This window comes from Lynx rufus, unplaced genomic scaffold (genome assembly GCF_022079265.1).
Source record: "Lynx rufus isolate CCGP_SWC_20201006 ecotype Redwood Valley unplaced genomic scaffold, mLynRuf1.p SCAF_6, whole genome shotgun sequence".
In the NCBI taxonomy this organism is placed as follows: Eukaryota; Metazoa; Chordata; class Mammalia; order Carnivora; family Felidae; genus Lynx; species Lynx rufus.
The window spans coordinates 79,930,321-79,948,641 of NW_025814878.1; the positions used below are offsets into that span (position 1 = coordinate 79,930,321).

The 18,321-nt window shown below is 39.6% G+C and overlaps 1 protein-coding gene across 1 annotated transcript in view; it reads right to left on the bottom strand.

Moving 5' to 3' along the window:
• Nucleotides 1–18,321, bottom strand: part of KCNQ5 (potassium voltage-gated channel subfamily Q member 5) — a 516,838-nt gene that overhangs the window by 5,706 nt on the left and 492,811 nt on the right. The window contains exons 11-12 of the mRNA XM_047102198.1: nt 2,135–2,266; nt 172–298 (exon numbers count right to left, since the gene is read on the bottom strand). Of these exons, the coding sequence (XP_046958154.1) occupies nt 172–298; nt 2,135–2,266 (259 nt within the window). The remainder of the gene's footprint in view (nt 1–171; nt 299–2,134; nt 2,267–18,321) is intronic.

Consider the following 18,321-nt stretch of genomic DNA (forward strand, 5'->3'; position numbering starts at 1 on the left):
GAAATCCAAGTGTTTTAGAGAACACTGTCTATGCACAAAAAATGTAATTTCATTCACTCTTTCTTGGTTTTATGTCTTTAAAATACATTAATCACTAAAATACATCTAATTGCCAACATTTTGATTAAAAATATTCTGACTTAAAAGTTAACCAGTGTAGTTGAACCGTACCTGTTTTTCAACCTTGACCACACGGCCGAGCATACTGAGATCATCAGTGGTCTCATGTTCTGCTGTTATTTTCTCTCGGCTCTTTTTATCTGATGTGATTTGCCCTTTTCCAAGAATTTGGTCGACACTATCAAGGAAAGAGGAGATCTGATTATAAATGCTGAAGGTGGAGATTGCCCTAGGCCAGAATGAAGTGTTTTGAAAAGAAAAATTAAAGACGATTATCTTTAATTTATGTAAGATGAAATAAAAATGATCTTGTCCCAGTTGATGTGCTTATTTTCTTAACATGAGAATTACACATGAGATTAATTTTTTCATTACTCCGGTCGGTGATGAAGTCACTTATGGGCTATCTTCTGGAGGCAAAATTGTCCTAAACTACAAGATAACTCGACTGTTTCCATCTCTGACCAGGCATTTCCTGAATTTGCTGAAAAAATGACAAAATCATAATTATGATTATTTCATGTTAATAGAACAGATTATTCAGTACATCTGATATGTGAGAGATAGGCAGATAAGAAAGTGATCACCTCCATCTTTTGGAATTCTTGTTGGGGAATATACACTGCATGAGCTGGAAATGTAAAGATTAGTTCTACAAATTCTGTAGCATTTCAACTTTATAAAAATGCTTGGAGCCACAGATAGTACTGTTAAAGGACTTGGAAGACCATGGCCACACAGGCAGAGATTGTAACATGACTACAGAATGAATTAAAACAATTTCCAAGGAGACTTGATCAACTGAAATGGGGATTACTGTCTTCTTTTGTGTGTGTGTTAGAACTGAATTATCAGGAGTACTGACTCAACATTCCCGTTTGCTTTGTCTGCCTAGAAATACAGGCAGTGCCTACCTTCTGTCATATCTAATCTATTATACTGCAAGCTCTGCAAGGACTAAGTCATTATTTTATTAATCTCTGAATGTCCATAGTGCCTGGCACACATTCAGGACTCAATAATTGTCTGCTGGATGAATGAATGAGTGAGTGAATGAATGAATGAATGAACAAATTATGATTTCTATAATTGATGAACAGGCGTTTTAGTAAGGGCGCATTATATCCCACTGGGCTAAGTGTGCTGTGGGATAAAAACATATGTTTAACACTCTCTCCTTGTGTTTTAAGAACTCTTCAAACACAAACACCAGTAATTTGTGCCTGAGAGTGAAGCAAGACTCTTAAAAAACTGAGTTGACTGAACATTCTGGCTTCAAGATAACACAATCAAATGTGGTTGGAGGAACATATTGAACTCATTTCTTTTAATCACTCACTAAGATGCTCACCGGAGAGATAGTGTGTACCTAGCACTGTACAGGACACTAAAGAAGAGAAAGGCCCAGTCTTAGTCATGAACAAGAGGAATAAACTTGCCTCCAGGAAACAACATGGGAACCAACCCCTTGTTTTTCAGTCCCAATTCTCTGGCACAGTATACCAAGATTATGAGTGTTTCTATGCTCTGTAGTAGTTCTAAATGCTGTAGGAGGTCACAGAAGGGAAAGGTCTGGTTTTGTGGGCCAGATAGTCGGGTCAAGTTTAATGAAGGAGAAAGACTACTTATTCTTGAAGGATGGTTAGGATTTAGAGAATAACAAAACAACAATAGCGGCAATTATTCAAATGACATCAGCAACAACCATTAACATTTATTGAGCATTTAGTTAATGTGTATTAACTCATTTAATCCTCATGACAACCCTATGAAGCAAGCACTAACATGAGTCCCATTTGTACAGATGAGGAAACTGAGATACTGTATACTGTCGTTGGAGGCTTTTAATGCCTGATTTACAGCCTTCAATAAAAATCTATGTTAAAAGAAAAAGTGCAGTTATCCATGAAAATGAATTAGAAATATGAGATTCAAGAGTTTTCTCTACAAAAAGTTCTTCTCAGATAGTTTTTATCCCTATTCCTTCACAACAAATCTCATTTCTATTGCTTACCGTGTTTGGAGACTTTTAATTCTACACAACATGTCTAGATGACCAGCAGAATATTGTTCAATGACATCTTTTACATCATATGGGCGTAATGTTTCCTTAAACTTCCGTTTTGCAACATGAAATTTCATAATCCTGTAAAAGCAACATATTCCATATTAATCTCCATAGCTTTGCTAAAAGAAGTTACCCAAATAGCTTGCTAGTAAACATGAGAAACTCTGGGGAAAAAAAAGTCATGCATCAAATTATTTTAGGCTCCTCCAGAAATGCAACATAAAAGTCCAAGATTATAGTAGGCAATTTAAGAATATCTCATGGGATGCACATACTGAGAGTAGAAAAACACACAAAAAGAGACTTAATACTAAGTGTTATACCTTTTTAGTGTTCACTGAAACCTCAAATTAAAATCAAAGTTAAAATGCAATCCTGCCTTTCCTATGTGACCCTCGGAAGTCTAAGAAATAACACACTGCATTCCTTAAAAAATATAAAAGTTGTTAAAATGGTCTTTTGTGTACCTATATGCAATTTCAGATGCAGATGCGTCTGCAAAACTCTCTTATTCTCTCTACAGAAATGTACCTTTGTATAGACATTTTTGAAAATTCTGTTTCATAAATTACTTTTGCAGAATGCTGCTCCATTAGGCAGCCACGTTCCTTTTGTTTCAGACATAACACACATCCACTGAGCTTGGAGATCTAAGATTTCAGAACCAGAGATCTCTTTTATTACAGTGCTTCCCCCAACATGGACCTTTGTTTTAAAACAATGTTTCATCAATAAATCCCATGATGCCATAATAGCCAAGTTGCCTAAGATAACCAGTTACTGCAATAACTTGATATTATTCCCAAAGAAATCAAAGAAGCATAACATTTTAATGAGTCTGTGCAGCCTTATTGCAGGTAAATGTTAAGCCTGCCAGTGTTTTTTCAACCATTAAATGGCTCATAGACTCCCGTTATCACACTCATGGATCCCAGGCTGGGAATTAGTCAATTAGGCTCTGCAAACCAAAATTTGTTGTCCCCCGGTGGAAAGTGGGAAGATTGGGAATAAATGTAGGATTTAAACAGAAAATACTCATTACCTATCCTGATAGCTGACTGCAAGGAATCCAAATTGTTTTACTGGTTAAAAAGCCCCAAACTCTTTCTTGTAATTGTATTATTAACTTCAAATTAATTGCACACTAATTATTCTGGAATCATTTATCCATAATATTCTTTCTCCCTCTCTCTACCACATTTTCTCCAACAAGGTCTTTTTTATTCAGGGTTTTTTGGTCTGTTTTTATTTGCAAAAATATGTAAGCAAAGTTATTCACAGGAAAGTAAAGGAAATATTTTTTGTTTTCATTTTTTTAATTTTGTTTATTTTTTTAAATGTTTATTTTTGAGGGAGAGAGAGACAGAGCGTGAGTGGGGGAGGGGCAGAGAGAGAGGGGGACACAGAATCCCAAGCAGGCTCCAGGCTCTGAGCTGTCAGCACAGGGCCTGTGGTGTGGCTCGAACTCACAAGCTGTGAGATCATGACCTGAGCTGAAGATGGATGCTTAACTGGCTGGGCCACCCAGGTGGCCCAAGGAAATCTTTTTTAATTTAACCTCTTAGTATTTAGCTTCAGTTCTTTTTTTTTTTTTAACCAAATTTGGTTGGGGTTCAGTCTCCTATATTAAAAAATGGAGAAAAATAGTGAAATATGTACTCTCTGAAATTTTTGGCCGTAATTATTTTTTAAATACCTGTTTCCCCACACTAAATTGTCAGCTACATGAAAGCAGGGCTGGGTCTCTTTTACACAATGGTCAGTGGTCAATAAGTCTTAGCTATTGTTACTACCAGTACTTCTACTATGACTGTTACTACTACCATTTTTCTTCAACATTGTGTTCTCAGAGCTTTGCACAGTTCCTGATACACAGTAGAAAGAAATATTTGTTGAATAAGAGAAGAAAGGAAAGAAAGAGAAAAAGAAAATATCTGTGAGTCTGGCTAATATTAAGGATTAATATTAAGGATAAAACTGAAAGAAAAGCTAAGCCAAAGCCCAGACACTTCTTTACTTAATGTCAGAGTAGCTAATGGTGCCTGGGTGGGTGGGAAGAAGGGAAAAATCATTCTTACACAACCTAGGTGGTTTTTAGGCCTTGTTGTTTGTGTTTTCAATAACACTACCACTTGTTATGTGAAGTACTTTAGATGTCTTGTCTTCAAGACCACCTAAGATATTTTTATTTCCCTGGGAATGCAAGCTGGTGCAGCCACTCTGGAAAACAGTATGGAGGTTCCTCAAAAAGGTAACAATAGAATTACCCTATGACCCAGCAATTGCACTACTAGGTATTTATCCAAGGGATACAGGTGTGCTGTTTTGAAGGGACACAGGCACCCCAGTGTTTATAGCAGCACCATCAACAATAGCCAAAGTATGGACAGAGCCCAAATGTCCATCGATGGATGAATGGATAAAGAAGATGTGGTATATATATAAAATGGAGTATTACTCAGCAATCAAAAAGATTGAAATCTTGCCATTTGCAGCTATGTGGATGGAACTGGAGGGTATCATGCTAAGTGAAATTAGTCAGTATGAGAAAGACAAATATCATATGACTTCACTCATATGAGGACTTTAAGAGACAAAACAGATGAACATAAGGGAAGGGAAACAAAAATAATATAAAAACAGGAAGGGGGGCAAAACATAAGAGACTCATAAATATAGAGAATAAACAGGGTTACTGGAGGGGTTGTGGGAGGGGGGATGGGCTAAATGGGTAAGGGGCACTGAGGAATCTACTCCTGAAATCATTGTTGCACTATATGCTAACTAATTTGGATGTAAATTTTAAAAAATAAAATAAAAAAAAAGATATTTTTATTTAATTTCCCTGGGTGCCTGGGTGGCTCAGTTGGTTAAGCCTCTGACTCTTGACTTTGGCTCAGGTCATGATCTCATAGCTTCGTGGGTTCCAGCCTTGCATCAGGTTCTTTGCTGACAGCATTGAGCCTGCTTGGGATTCTCTCTCTCTCTCTCTCTCTCTCTCTCTCTCTCTCTGCCCCTCTCCTGCTCTCTCTTTGTCTCTCAGAAATAAATAAATAAACATTAAAAAAAATAAAAAGAAAAGATATTCTTATTTCCCTTTCGTATTTAGGGAAACTGAGATTCAAAGACTTGTCCCTACACAAGCAACCAGTATGAGGCAAAGCCAGGATCCCACCCAGATCTGTCTGTTCTCACCTTCATATCACCTCCTGGTTTCCCATGGCATAAATTCTGGAGATGTTGAAAAGGTTGGCTGGGATCTTTGGCAATTTTTCTTGGCTATAGTGGTAGAAACCACCCTACACGCAGAGGGACAAGCTTTGGCATGAGTTAGTGTGTTCCCACTGACTGTAGCTCAGGCATTTGTGGCCTGTGGCATGGCTGCCCAGCGGTGGACCCACATGCCTCCAAACTGAATGATCTGTTTTGTCCTAATGGGGGCCTGCCCTTGTTTTTTGTAGGGAGTTGTGTGAATTCTCTATGGTAATTTGTCTCAGAGTTGAATGTTGCTTTTCTCTTTACCTTTCACAAATATTTTAACAGAAGAACAATTTGAAAGCATTCAACAGACAGTGTTACACTCTAGCCCTTAGTCATATTTTAAGCAGATCATAGATCATTTTACTTACATAATTTACCATTTATAAGCTAGCCAGATTAAAAGAAAATTCATTGTTAATAATTTTGATCAATATTTATAATTGGATTTGTACTATTTGCCCATTTCCGTGGTATAAATACTCCTACTATACTTCATTTCGAGCTATCAATGTGACATCATTTGAATAAGAAATTGGGAAGAGATGTACAATATTATATCATTAATCGTATTTACACCATAGAGACACAATAGATGTGTATAACTCAAGAACAGAGAGAGTAATATGTCGTAAAATGATTAGGAAGTAGTGAGTGTTGAATATGTATTGCTTTTGTTTTTAATATAATTTATTTTATTGTGAGTTTATACAATTTACTTTTTCATAATGACTGTATTTAACAACCAGCAAAATTCCTAAAAATGTAACAATCAGCTCCTGAAAGTCAGTACAGGCTGGCTCCAGTCCATCCCTGCATATATCCCTCCTTTTCAAATAATTGAAATAATATTATTAATCCAATTTTTAATTCCTAAACATGAAACTAGGCAAATCTGTAAGTAAAGCATTGGAGGGAAAGCAATTCCCCCAAGGAATGATACAATGTGTAGCCTATTAAGAACTTTAACATTGACTCAGCTTTGCATAAGCATCTTGTGGCCCTACTGAAACACTACAGAAGACAATCAGTCTCCCATCTAGGACTGCTAAGCATTTACTAGGGCATCAGTGAGTGTGACAAAACCATTGTACCTATTAAGGATTAGGTTTTCTATTATAGAAACAAATAGATTTTCTTTTAACAATTTTAATTAATTAATTAATTAATTAATTTTTATTTTAGAGAGAGAGACACCACATGTGCAAGGGAGAGGGCCAGAGGGGGACAGAGAGAGAATCACAAGCAGGCTCTACATTCAGCATGGAGCTTGACATGGGGCTCCATGTGGGGCTCCATCTGGGGCTTGATCCCATGAGCCTGGGACCATGACCTGAGCCTAAATCAAGAGTCAGATGCTCAACCAGGTCACACAGGTGCCCCTATTTTATTTTATTTTTTAAGTAATCTATACACCCAACATGGGGCTCAAACCCACAACCCTGAGATCAAGAGTCACATGCTCCACTGATTGAGCCAGCTGTGCACCCCTGGACAACAAATAGATTTTCTTAACCGTTTTTGTTGTAGGTTGAAAATGAAAACATTGAAGAGGTCTAAGGTGAGATATGAAAATTCAAAATCGGGCAATATGTTTTATAAATGTGGAGGGAATGTTTAATAACATACATATTTTGGAAACCAGTAATTTATCTGAAGGATGATGACATTCATTTTGCCTTTGTTAAGGACAGACCAAGTATGTACTAATAGCTCCCACAGCTGTCCCCTCCTTTTGATTTGCAATACTGTAACCTTGAAAGAATAAATCTTTCAAAGTGAAAGTAAGAACATCTTTCCCCCTTCCTAAGATCCTTCATTGGTTTTCATGGCCTGTCAAGTAAACATCAAATTCCTTAGTATATCATAATAATGCTGTTTATGGACTGGCCTTTCTCGACTTCTCTCACCCCATCCCCTTCCACTCTGCCTTTGGAACTTGAGGTTCCAGCAACAACAACAACAAAAACTTGCAGGGCCACAAAACACCATTCAATCAATTATATACTTCAATTGTTTGTATATGCTATTTCCTCTTCCTGAAATCCTATGATATCTTCAAAAAAATTTAAAAAATATTTATTTTTGAGACAGCATAGTAAGAGAGAGGCAGAGAGAGAGGGGACAGAGGATCTGAAGTGGGCTCCATGCTGACAGCACTGAGTCTGATGTGGGGCTTGAACTCATGAAACATGAGATCATGACCTGAGCTGAAGTCAGATGCTTAACTGACTGAGCCACCCAGGCGCCCCATATGATATCTTTAAGACTCAGCTCTAAAGTCAATTCTCTTATGGAAATTTCTGTGATTCTTCCAAAGTAGTTAGTCACTTGCATATCAACCTCTATTTTAGTACTTAGCACACTGCACTGTAGTTATTTGCTTATACATTTGCCTCCTTCCCCAGACTGTATAACGTTCTGGAATGAAGGGTTATTTCCTCTCCCCTTGATAATCCAACATTTGGATTAATGATCATGAGAGGTTTGTTTGTCTAGAAGCTCTACCAAGGAGACTGGGTGGGCCACCCAAGAGAGAAGAGGGTAATGGATGGGGACCTCACACCTTCTCTCTCCACATGATCATCTCTATTCATTCCTCTTTAAGAAGCCTGCACTCCAGTTCTCCTGGAGTTTTTGTCACCAAAGTGCTCATTTCTCAGGATTCTGTCTTTGTACTCTACCTAAAATGCTAACTGTTCTGGACTCAGCCCAAGCATTGACTTCTCTAGGAAGTCTTTCTTGATCACCTCTATAGGGAAAGATGGTCTTGTTTTGTGCCCTCAAATGCACTGTCCTGTAGCTAAATCTGAGGCACTGTATCTCTCCCACTGGACTTTATCAATGTTATGGCTATGGTTTTTACCCTAATGTCTTGCACAATCCCTGGCAAGTATTAGAGGTTCAACAAAAGCCTGCTGAAGAAATGAATGGGGATCAGCTACTCTAGTTGCTCAAAGTTGTTTACATTGTCTTGTGGCAAGGCTGGCTCTTGTAGAGGTCTTCTTGAAAGAATGCCTTAGAATTAAATTGGAGTTCTTCAGACATATTTCAGGGAGCACAAATCCAGAATTACTCAAAGTGTAGACAAGGGGCAGAATTTTTTTTCTATAAAGGGCCAGATAATAAGTATTTTATGCTTTATGGGTTGTATGGTTTCTATTGAAACCATTCATCTTGCATTGTGGCATGAGAGCAACTACAGACAATACATAAACAAGTGTAGATGTGTTCTAATAAAACTTTATTTACAAAAAACAAACATTGGGTTGGATTTCGGCTCCCCACTGTAGTTTGCTGCCCCATGCTCTAGATAAGAGAGATGCGGGGAGCAGGAGCAATGAGGAAATGGCTTCAGGCCAGGAATAAACAAAAGCCCGTGCACTGGCCTGGGGAAAAGATGCAGAAGACCTCGGTGGTACCCTACATGCATATAAAGAAGTTTAAAATGTTCTATATATTGCTTGGTAGAAAGGAATGTTTAATCAGGTCATTCTAGAGTAAAATCAGGACTGTTAAGAAACATTTCACAATTAAGATAATAATGCCAAGCAGTAGTTTAAATTATAACCCTATGAGAAGGGTATTATTATCATCTCCACTTGTAGATAAGGAAACTGAGGCATAGAGAGGTTAATAACTTGCCTGAAGTTAGATAGCTAGTAAATGTGGAATTGGGATTTGAATGAGTTTGGTTCCAGTGCTGAGCTGTTAATCACAATGTTGTACTATTGTCTTAATATTAAGATTTTATATTTTGACACAGAATAACAACAACAACAAAGATCCTTTCATATGATACAGCTATTTTCACTCACATGTGCCTGGCATGTAGGTTCTCAAAGCTGCTAAGTGAATGGCCTGTTCTTACTGGGCTTGTTGGAAGGTCTTTTGGAGGACCAAAAAAAAAAAAAAAAAAAAGACTGAGGAGTAAGTTACACTCTCACTGGCTTCTTTTTTTCATGAGGGTAAATTGCACCACTGGAGCTAATGCAGCAGCAAAGAGCAAAAGCCCTTGAAGTTGGTTTGCTTTGATGCTGTCGGGAACTGAGAAGCTGGCTAGGAGTCTGAGAAAAGGAAACCTCTTGCACAAAGCTGACATGCCCTGTAGTACCACTAGAGGGGGAAAAAGATTCATCACAAACTTCATAAACTGGCACCTCGTGTTGAAACTGAAGGAAGTCTGCTCACACAATTTTCTGAGCACGAAGAAATAACTAAAGCAAAGTTAAACTCTGGGTAGAATATATCTATATATACACACAAACACATGTGCACTTATAAGGAAATGTAGGTGCATTTGTTGTGCTGCCATGAGTTATAAAATCTTGCAAAAGTCTTGTTCCAGTCCTCTAAATCAGGGTAACAACATTGCATATAAATATGCAGAGATAAGAACGATTAGAAAGACAAGCGGCAGTGACTGCGGCCGCCACGGAACAGATGGAAGGGCCCGGCCGGCAGCCAAGGCGCGGGCAGGGCGGAGAGGGCTCAGCCGACTGTGAACCGAAGAGGCAGTTTGATTGACTGTAAGGACAGCCGTACTTCCCAAGCTTGGCTGCTCACTGGAACCGGCCGCGAGCTGTAAAAAACGCCCATGCCTGGGTCCCACCTCCGTTGTAATTGATCCAGGGTGTGGTTCAGAGATTTTGTAAAACTCTTCAGGGGATTCTAACGTGCAGCTCAGGTTCAGAGCCTCTGAAATGGAGGTGGGAAGAGGGAGATGGCAGAAAGATTTCCTTGCTCTCTGCCCCCACGCAAAGAAGTGATGGTGGGTGTTGCTAGGTCTTTGTTACACCTGTCATACCCATAAGGCAGAGGGTCAGTGTGCTTTGGCGTCAAGGCCTCCAATCAGAACCTGAATGTTTCCTGACCCACTCTCTGCGTGAGGCCTGAAGTCTCATACAAGGAATAGTTAAGAAGTTCCATTTGTTTTTCGGAAGGGAAAGGGAGTGCCGGGCGACGACTGATTGATTTTCTTTAAGTAAGTGTTCGTGGAGCGCCTACCACCGCGTGCTGGGGTGTGTGCTAGGTGCCGGAGGAGCACTGCCTCTGCTGAAAAGGAGCTGGCAGAGGTGAAGGAGGCTCCAGTGATTATCTGTCTCCAGTTTCTTCTCTCTCCAGTCCTGGTGGAGGCAGCAGCCCCCGTGGCCGGGAGCTCTGACAGGATCCAAGAGCCTCATTTGTTCAGAGCCAGAAGCTCTTTACATGAGCTCAGTGTGGCCGCTTCCCTGAGCGATGCCACAAGCGTGTCTGATGCATGGGATTCAAGAATTCACTCATGGATTCTATCACTCACCTATCAGACATTTATTGAGTGCCCACCACATGCCAGGCTCTGTGCTGGATGCCAGGCACACAGTGATGAAGAAAATAAATCTTGCTGCTTGAGCACTTCGCGTCTGGTAGGGCAGACTGTGTGAGAGCAAGGTGGTGGGAGGTTCAGGCCAGCAGGAGTGCTAACTCAGATTAGTATTAGCGATAGGAAGCAATTTCAGGACATGACAGTCCTTCACCCTTTGTACCTCCCCTCTGGGGATTATATTACCAAATTTTTATTTTCTTTAAAAAAATTTTTTTTAATGTTTATTTTTGAGAGAGAGAGAGAGGAAGGGGCAGAGAGAGAGGGAGACACAGAATCCAAAGCAGGCTCCAGTCTCCAAGGTCTGAGCTGTTGGCACAGAGCCTGATGGAGGGAAGACTTGAACCCACGAACAGTGAGATCATGACCTGAGCTGAAGTCAGACACTTACCCGACTGAGCCACCCAGGCACCCTATATTACCGAATTTGTCCAGGCTGCACAAATGGCCCCTTATGTTTCCAGATCTCATATTTTTGGCATAGATGTGTGTTTCTCCTGCTGACCCCTTTTCTTACCTGATGTTGACCAGTTGGATTGACTTACTGTACTGATATGCATTCCATATCCCTCTCTTTCCCAGTTTGGATGATTCTACCCCGTGACTTCTGACTCTTCACAAGAAATACAGCATCCATCTGCCTTAAAAGTAAGAGTCCTTGGACTCATTCTTGAAGTGATACAGGGCCTTCTAATTACTGAAACTTCCCCCACAGCAACCTCTTTTGCCTTTCAGAGATTGGTCAGGGGATGATGTTGATCATGGAGCAAGTTTGCCACGATAACTAGGTTTGTGGAACCTGAAATTTTGGGTCACTTATTAAAGGCACATGTGTTACCTGTTTGGATGATTTATTAATGTTCCTTCTTTGTTAATACATAAACATGATTTAATAATGCAGATTTACATTTGTGTACACATTAGACTCTGAAAACCTTTCAACATTAGTTATAGAATTATATATCCCAAACTCCTTTCCCCTTCTTTCATCTTAGATCAGGCTACTAGCCAGGGAAAGAGCCTCAGGAGTTCCTGGATGGACTGACCAGCACTTCTACACAGTCTATCAGATGTCCTCACTGCAGGGGCAGTCAGGTACCCCATGTGGCTGACTTAGGGATCAGCCACAGGACCAGTTCTGTGGCCACACTGCTGCCACACTGGATGTAGAGTTGTTTTTCTAATGCTTGTTATTATTATGCTTTATATTCAGGATTTGGTGGACTCTCCTACACATTTTTTTTTTTTTTAAAGGGGATAAGAATAGTAGAACTCAAGCAAGAACTTCTAGATTCACGCAAGTCTGCAAATGGTTAACTCTCCTCTTAGGATTTTGTGAGCACTGATCCAGTAACTAAATTTGGGAATTTTGTTTTCCCAGGAGTATAAAATTCTGCATAAACTTTAAAATATGAAGTGAATAAGTAAATAAATAAAGTACCCATACATGTTGATTGCTCTTGAATATTTTTAGTCATAGCAATGAATGGGAGTTTCAGTTTAAATTATAACCAAATAAAAGGTTAGAAATTAGAGGCTGCAAAGTAAGTGTGTCTTCAGTGAAAACACTAGTTTAATGCAGCCTCAGAGCGAAATGTGGCCACAAGCTATTATCTTCAAAACAGAAACAAACAAAAAGAATATTCCAGGGAATATATTAGCTGATTTTAAAAATACGTGCTAAATGATCCCTAAAATGTTCTTCTAACAGCGTCCTTTACTGTAACATGCCAGAGACTTGGCTGACAAGAATGTCTTAACAGTGACTTGCAAACAAAGACTCATCACCTCTGCTAAAATAGCAGAGATGCTATCAGCAAAATTAAGAACTGGTGATGATTAAACAGCTTGTAGATTTAACAAAAACCCACAACGGCAAACATGTGCCTCTTCTTCTCTATTTGTGGAGTGTTCTTGTCTGAAGGATGGAGTGAGATTTAAGAAGGATTCAGAGATGAGAATGCATTTTAGGGGATGGTCAAGAGAATGGCTCTGTAGCTGCCTTTCAGAATAGGAAGAATGCAAGGGCAAGAAAACTGGAAAACCTTGTCACCCAACCCAGGGTTCCAGAGAGGCCTGATTTGCATAACCACTTGAGAGACTCTGACAAATCATCATGGGTCTTCTCTTTGCTGATCAGATCTGAGCAATTTTAGAAGAGTTGATGAGTCTTTGCTAGTTGCAAAGAAATTCTTGACATTTTATCTAGGTTCTTATTAGAATGAAAGATTCTGATAGATAATTCTAAAAAATGTTTTGCTGGGGCGCCTGGGTGGCGCAGTCGGTTAAGCGTCCGACTTCAGCCAGGTCACGATCTTGCGGTCCGTGAGTTCAAGCCCCGCGTCAGGCTCTGGGCTGATGGCTCGGAGCCTGGAGCCTGTTTCCGATTCTGTGTCTCCCTCTCTCTCTGCCCCTCCCCCGTTCATGCTCTGTCTCTCTCTGTCCCAAAAATAAATAAAAACGTTGGAAAAAAAAATTAAAAAAAATGTTTTGCTTACAGTCTGGCTTCCAACCCTTTGCCACTATTGTTTTTTTCCCAAAGTCACTGATGACCTTCTGGTTGCCACTTCCAAATGACTTTCTCACACTTTATCATCTTGACCTCTTAGCAGCACTGAACACAGTGGACCTGGGCCTCCTGCTCCTAGGCACTGTCTGCTAGCCCATCCTCTGCCACCCGCCCCCCCCCCCCCACCAGTTTCCCTCAGTCTGGCTTCCTCATTAGTCTTCACCTGAGCCTTCTTCCTTTTGCAGCTCCCTACAGGTTTGTGAGCCTTAACTTCTGTGGTGACCGTCTTCTGTCTTTACTCCCATACTCTCCTTGGGATGACACTTCTGCAAACATCTATGTCTGTGCTGATGACTACGAAGTTTGCTCCCATTCCAGATTTTTCTCTGGGACTTCAGATCCAGGGCTTCATCTGCCTGAGGGGCCCCACCGTAACTGTGCAAACTCAACAGTTGCAACAACGCACCATCTTCCCACAAGCCAGCCTCTGTGTGACTAGCCCCCCAGATGTACCACCCTGATTCCTCCTGCTCTTTCACTCCGTCTTCTCCAACCAGTAAATCTCCAATCCTGTCATTGTCTCCTGTCCAAAGAGCTCTGGAATCCATCCTTCACGACTGGCTGGCTCAGGCTCCCAGCAGATCCAGGTATTGTAACAACAATGGTCCCCTCTTTCCAATCTGTTCCTTGCACTGTGGTTAGTCATTGTTGTAAGTATTAGAATAAAACACCAGTCTGACAAATTTACGTCTGTACTTAGCCTCCATGCCTTCCTGCTTGTTAAAACGGTTCCTGTTCCTCCCTTGAGTCTGACCTCTCCTCCCTATGTTCTCTACCCCCTACCAGCACATATACTTTCTAATGCCATCTTCAAATCTGGTTCTCGGCAACTGCAATTCCCTCTGCTAAACTCACACCCTTTTCAATAGCCTGGCTGGTACCTACCAAGTCACCAGATCTCTGCTAGAAAACCCCTTCTTCCAGAAAGACTTCCCGAATGCCATCTCGCACATAAGTGCCAACATTCTTTCTGCCCAAATATCCTGGACTTCTATTATTGTAGCAATATGTTGCTCTGCATCATAATTGACTCTGTACTTTTCTGTCAGCCCTTCAAAACTCTAAGCAGGAATCCATTTTTCTTGTTAATGTCTATCCTGGTGTCTGGTGCAAAGTAGAAGCTCTACCATTTTTTTTTTTTTTTTTTTTAGAGTGTAGGATCCTTTGGGAGGAACTAAAGAGTTTATAGTCAGGCCTCTGTGAGGGCAGGGGAGGAAAAGGAGAAATAACTTCTCCCTTTCACAGTCCTTTTCTTGGGAGGGTGCCTGGGAAGGCAGCAAGCTCATCCAGAGGAGGAAGGGGGAGAAATCTACCTGGAACACTGCCTCATGGTTGCGTGGAAAAAATGCCCTTTCAGCCCTGAGTGGCGTTACTCTGAGTGATTCCTCAGCATAGGTGGTGAGGACATAACTTCAAAGGGTAACAGCAAGTGCTTCCTGGGGAAGGAGGTGCAGGCAGGCAAGGCTACAAACATTTGGAAGTTGGGAGCACCCCTCAGAAGAGAGAAAGAAGTGCTCCTCTCCCATGATATACATGGGAGTCGGTCTGGCCTGAGTGGAGGATGGGCAGAGTAGGCAGCATGCTGGGAAGACAGTAAGGAGCCCAGACACTTGGAGGTTAAAATAGCTCTTACGTAGTGCTTCCATGTGCCCAGCACGGTTCTGAGTGCTCTGCAAATGTCAATTCAGTTAATCCTCACCACAACCCTACAAGGTCAATACTATTACCATCCTCACTTCACCAACAAGGAAACGAGGCACAGAGAGCTGACATGAGTTGCCCAAGCTCACACAGAGGCTGTCATTTCTTGGATCACTTCTCCTGAGCAGTTCTCAGGAGGGTGGGGGCTGGGGATAGAATTCGCTAATGGCACCAGGGTAAAGTTGGCTGCAGCTTCAACTAAAGAATTCTTTGAGTTTTCCTCCCAAACTTTATTCATTTGGTTTTCTAGAAGGCTGGTTTGACCTTCAGAAACAATAGGGTGCGTACAAGTCAAACATAGCAGGTGTGGTGATTATGTTAAGAGAAGTCAAGAACAGGATATAACCAACAGCTTCTTGGTCATTTCTGTTCAGAATACCGAGTAATGTCCATTGGGTTGTTTAGATTATCTTTACAAGAAGAATAGGTTGTATGGTATTCTGATTCATTTCTTGACAACTGACCAAAATAGTTGTGTAAGACAAGCTGACAAGAGAACAGTTGTTGAAGATCTCACTGAGAATGGCTTTGATCTTAGCTATAGTAATTCTATGAAAAAAATGCAGGTAAGAAGCAAGTGAGCTTTGCATTGCATCATTTTAACAGACAGAGCTCATTCGCAGATTGCCTAATAAATCGTCTACACAGCACTTCTGTGTTGCCTAGGTGTGCAAATCTAAGAATTTGTCTAGCCAGTTCAGTATAGGAAAACAAATACAAACATTTCTTTTGTATTTTTAAAAATTATTATTCTGAGAACTAAAATAATAAAAAGACAAGAAATAACAAGTGTTGGTGAGGATGTGGACAGAAAGGAAAACTTTTGCATTGTTGGTGGGAATGTAAATTGGTGCAGCCACAGTGGAAGACAGTATGGATGTCCTCAAAAAATTAAAAATTGAAATACCATAAGATGAATGGATAAACAGTATGTGCTATATATATAATGGAATATTATGCATCCATAAAAGGGACGATATCTTGCTATTTGTGACAATATAAATGAACCTAGACGGTATAGTGCTAAGTGAAATAAATCAGACTGAGAAAGACAGATACTCTATGGTTTCACTCCTATATGGAATCTAAAAAACAAAACAAATGAATAAACAAATAAAAAGCAGAATCAGACCTACAAATACAGAGAATAAATTGATGATTTCCAGAGGTAAGTGGGGTGGGAGGTTGGGCAAAAAGAGTGAAGGGGAGTAGGAGATACAGGCTTCCAGTTATGTAATGAATGTCACATGAATAAAGGGCACAGTATAGGGAATATGGTCAATAATAGTGTATAGCGTTGTATGGTGACAGGTGGTAGCTACAGTTGGGGTGAGCAAAGCATATAGAGAAGGTGAATCACTATACTGTACCCTAAAAATAATGTAGCATTGTGTTCAACTCAAATTAAAAAATTATTATAAAAGTTACTATTCTAGAACGCTTTTATAAATAGACTTGTATTGGATATAACTTTAAAAACTTATTTATTATGTATTATTTATTTATATTTATTATTTTGAATTAATGGGCATATATTAATTTTTGTGTGAAATATTACACAAGATTCTCACTTAGATAGTATTTACACAATGCCGAGTACAAGCTTGAAAGGTAATAGTCAACCTCTTCAGATATTCTCAAATATCCAGATGTTTGATATTGCGAGGGAACATATCTAGGTAATTTGTGGGTTTACTTTTAATCGGAAATTTTTGGTATTGTGCCTGAGAAAATATTTTTTAAACGGTGATAGGAAAACTGGTATCTTGCCATGTGTTATGGCTGAACTGTGTACTCCCAAATTTCATATGTTAAATCCCTAGCCCCTAGTACCTGTATTATTGTGACTGTATTTGAAGACAGGACTTTAATAACAGAAGTGATTAAGTTGAAATGAGACCATGAGGGTAGGGCCTAATCCAACCTGACTGGGGCTAGTATAAGAGGAGGAGATTTGGACTCAGGTATGTGGGAGCACAGAGGAAAGACCATGTGAAGACACAGTGAGAAGGTGCTATCTGCCTGCAAACCAGAGAGGCCTCAGAGGAAACAACCCTGCTGACATCTTGATCTTGCATTTCTAGCCTCCAGAACTGTGAGAAAATAAATTTCTGTTGTTTAAGCCACCCAGTCCGTGGTATTTTGTTGTGGTGGCCCTAGCAGATGAATGTACCATGATATAATGAAAAGTGAGTGTGTAAAAAGTTCAAGAGTTTATCAGTTTGCCTGCCAATCTGCTTATTTCCCTGCCTATGTCAACTTTCTATTTAGAAACTAATTTCTATGAGTGAATGAAAAGAGACTTAACATTATTTGAATTAAATAATTAACAAGATAAAAAAAATCATTAACAGGATACAGAACTTTTGTTAGAAGTAAGTATAATTTTCCCTCCCATTATGGGTTTAAAACACATCTCTGGCAACTTTGTGCATTCCCACTAAATAATATTTTGAGAATAATCTGTGATAATCCTGGAGGGATTACACAAAACTAAGTATTGTTCTGACTTTTAAGATGTATTTTGGAAATGTCTAAGAACAGCCATTGTTTATTACTATAAAAAGTGATGTCATTCATTGAAAAAAAGTCTCCAAGTGCATTTGGAGAATGTAATCCAGACAAGTTAAGACAGTGGCTTTAGTCATCTCAGAGAATCTTTACTCTCAAAAATAACTACAAATTAGAAAATGGCAGATGCTCAATAAATATTAATAACCCAAACAAGAACTCCTATTTTGCTCTTTGTGGGTGCAGTAGCATTGCTTTCCATGTTGTCATCCTTGCAGTGGAATACATATTTTCTGTTATACATCTAAATTTTAATTTGGCTCTTAGGAAAAACTATTATTATTGTAAGAGCAACTGGAGGACAAAAGGTATATTCAACTACTCATAGTAAATAATCAAACAATTGAGAAATAACAAGGAAAATGCCAAAACAAAGTTGCTGTTTTAGAGATGAATAATAGATGGTTCACAATTGCAATCAGCAACATACATATAAAACAGCACTTTAGGTGAGCTGTAAGAAATGGGTATGTTCTGGCCAAAGACATTCCAGTCAACTGCTATTCAGCTTATTTATTTAGCTGAATTCAAGAAAAGGACATTTTGCATAAGATTTAGGGATTTATACCAACAGACTCCTTTTCAGAACTGCTGATTATATGGGTTGGTCTTTTAATCATGTATTTTAAGAAAGTAAGTATTACTGTAAGTCAAATATTTCCAATTAAGTTA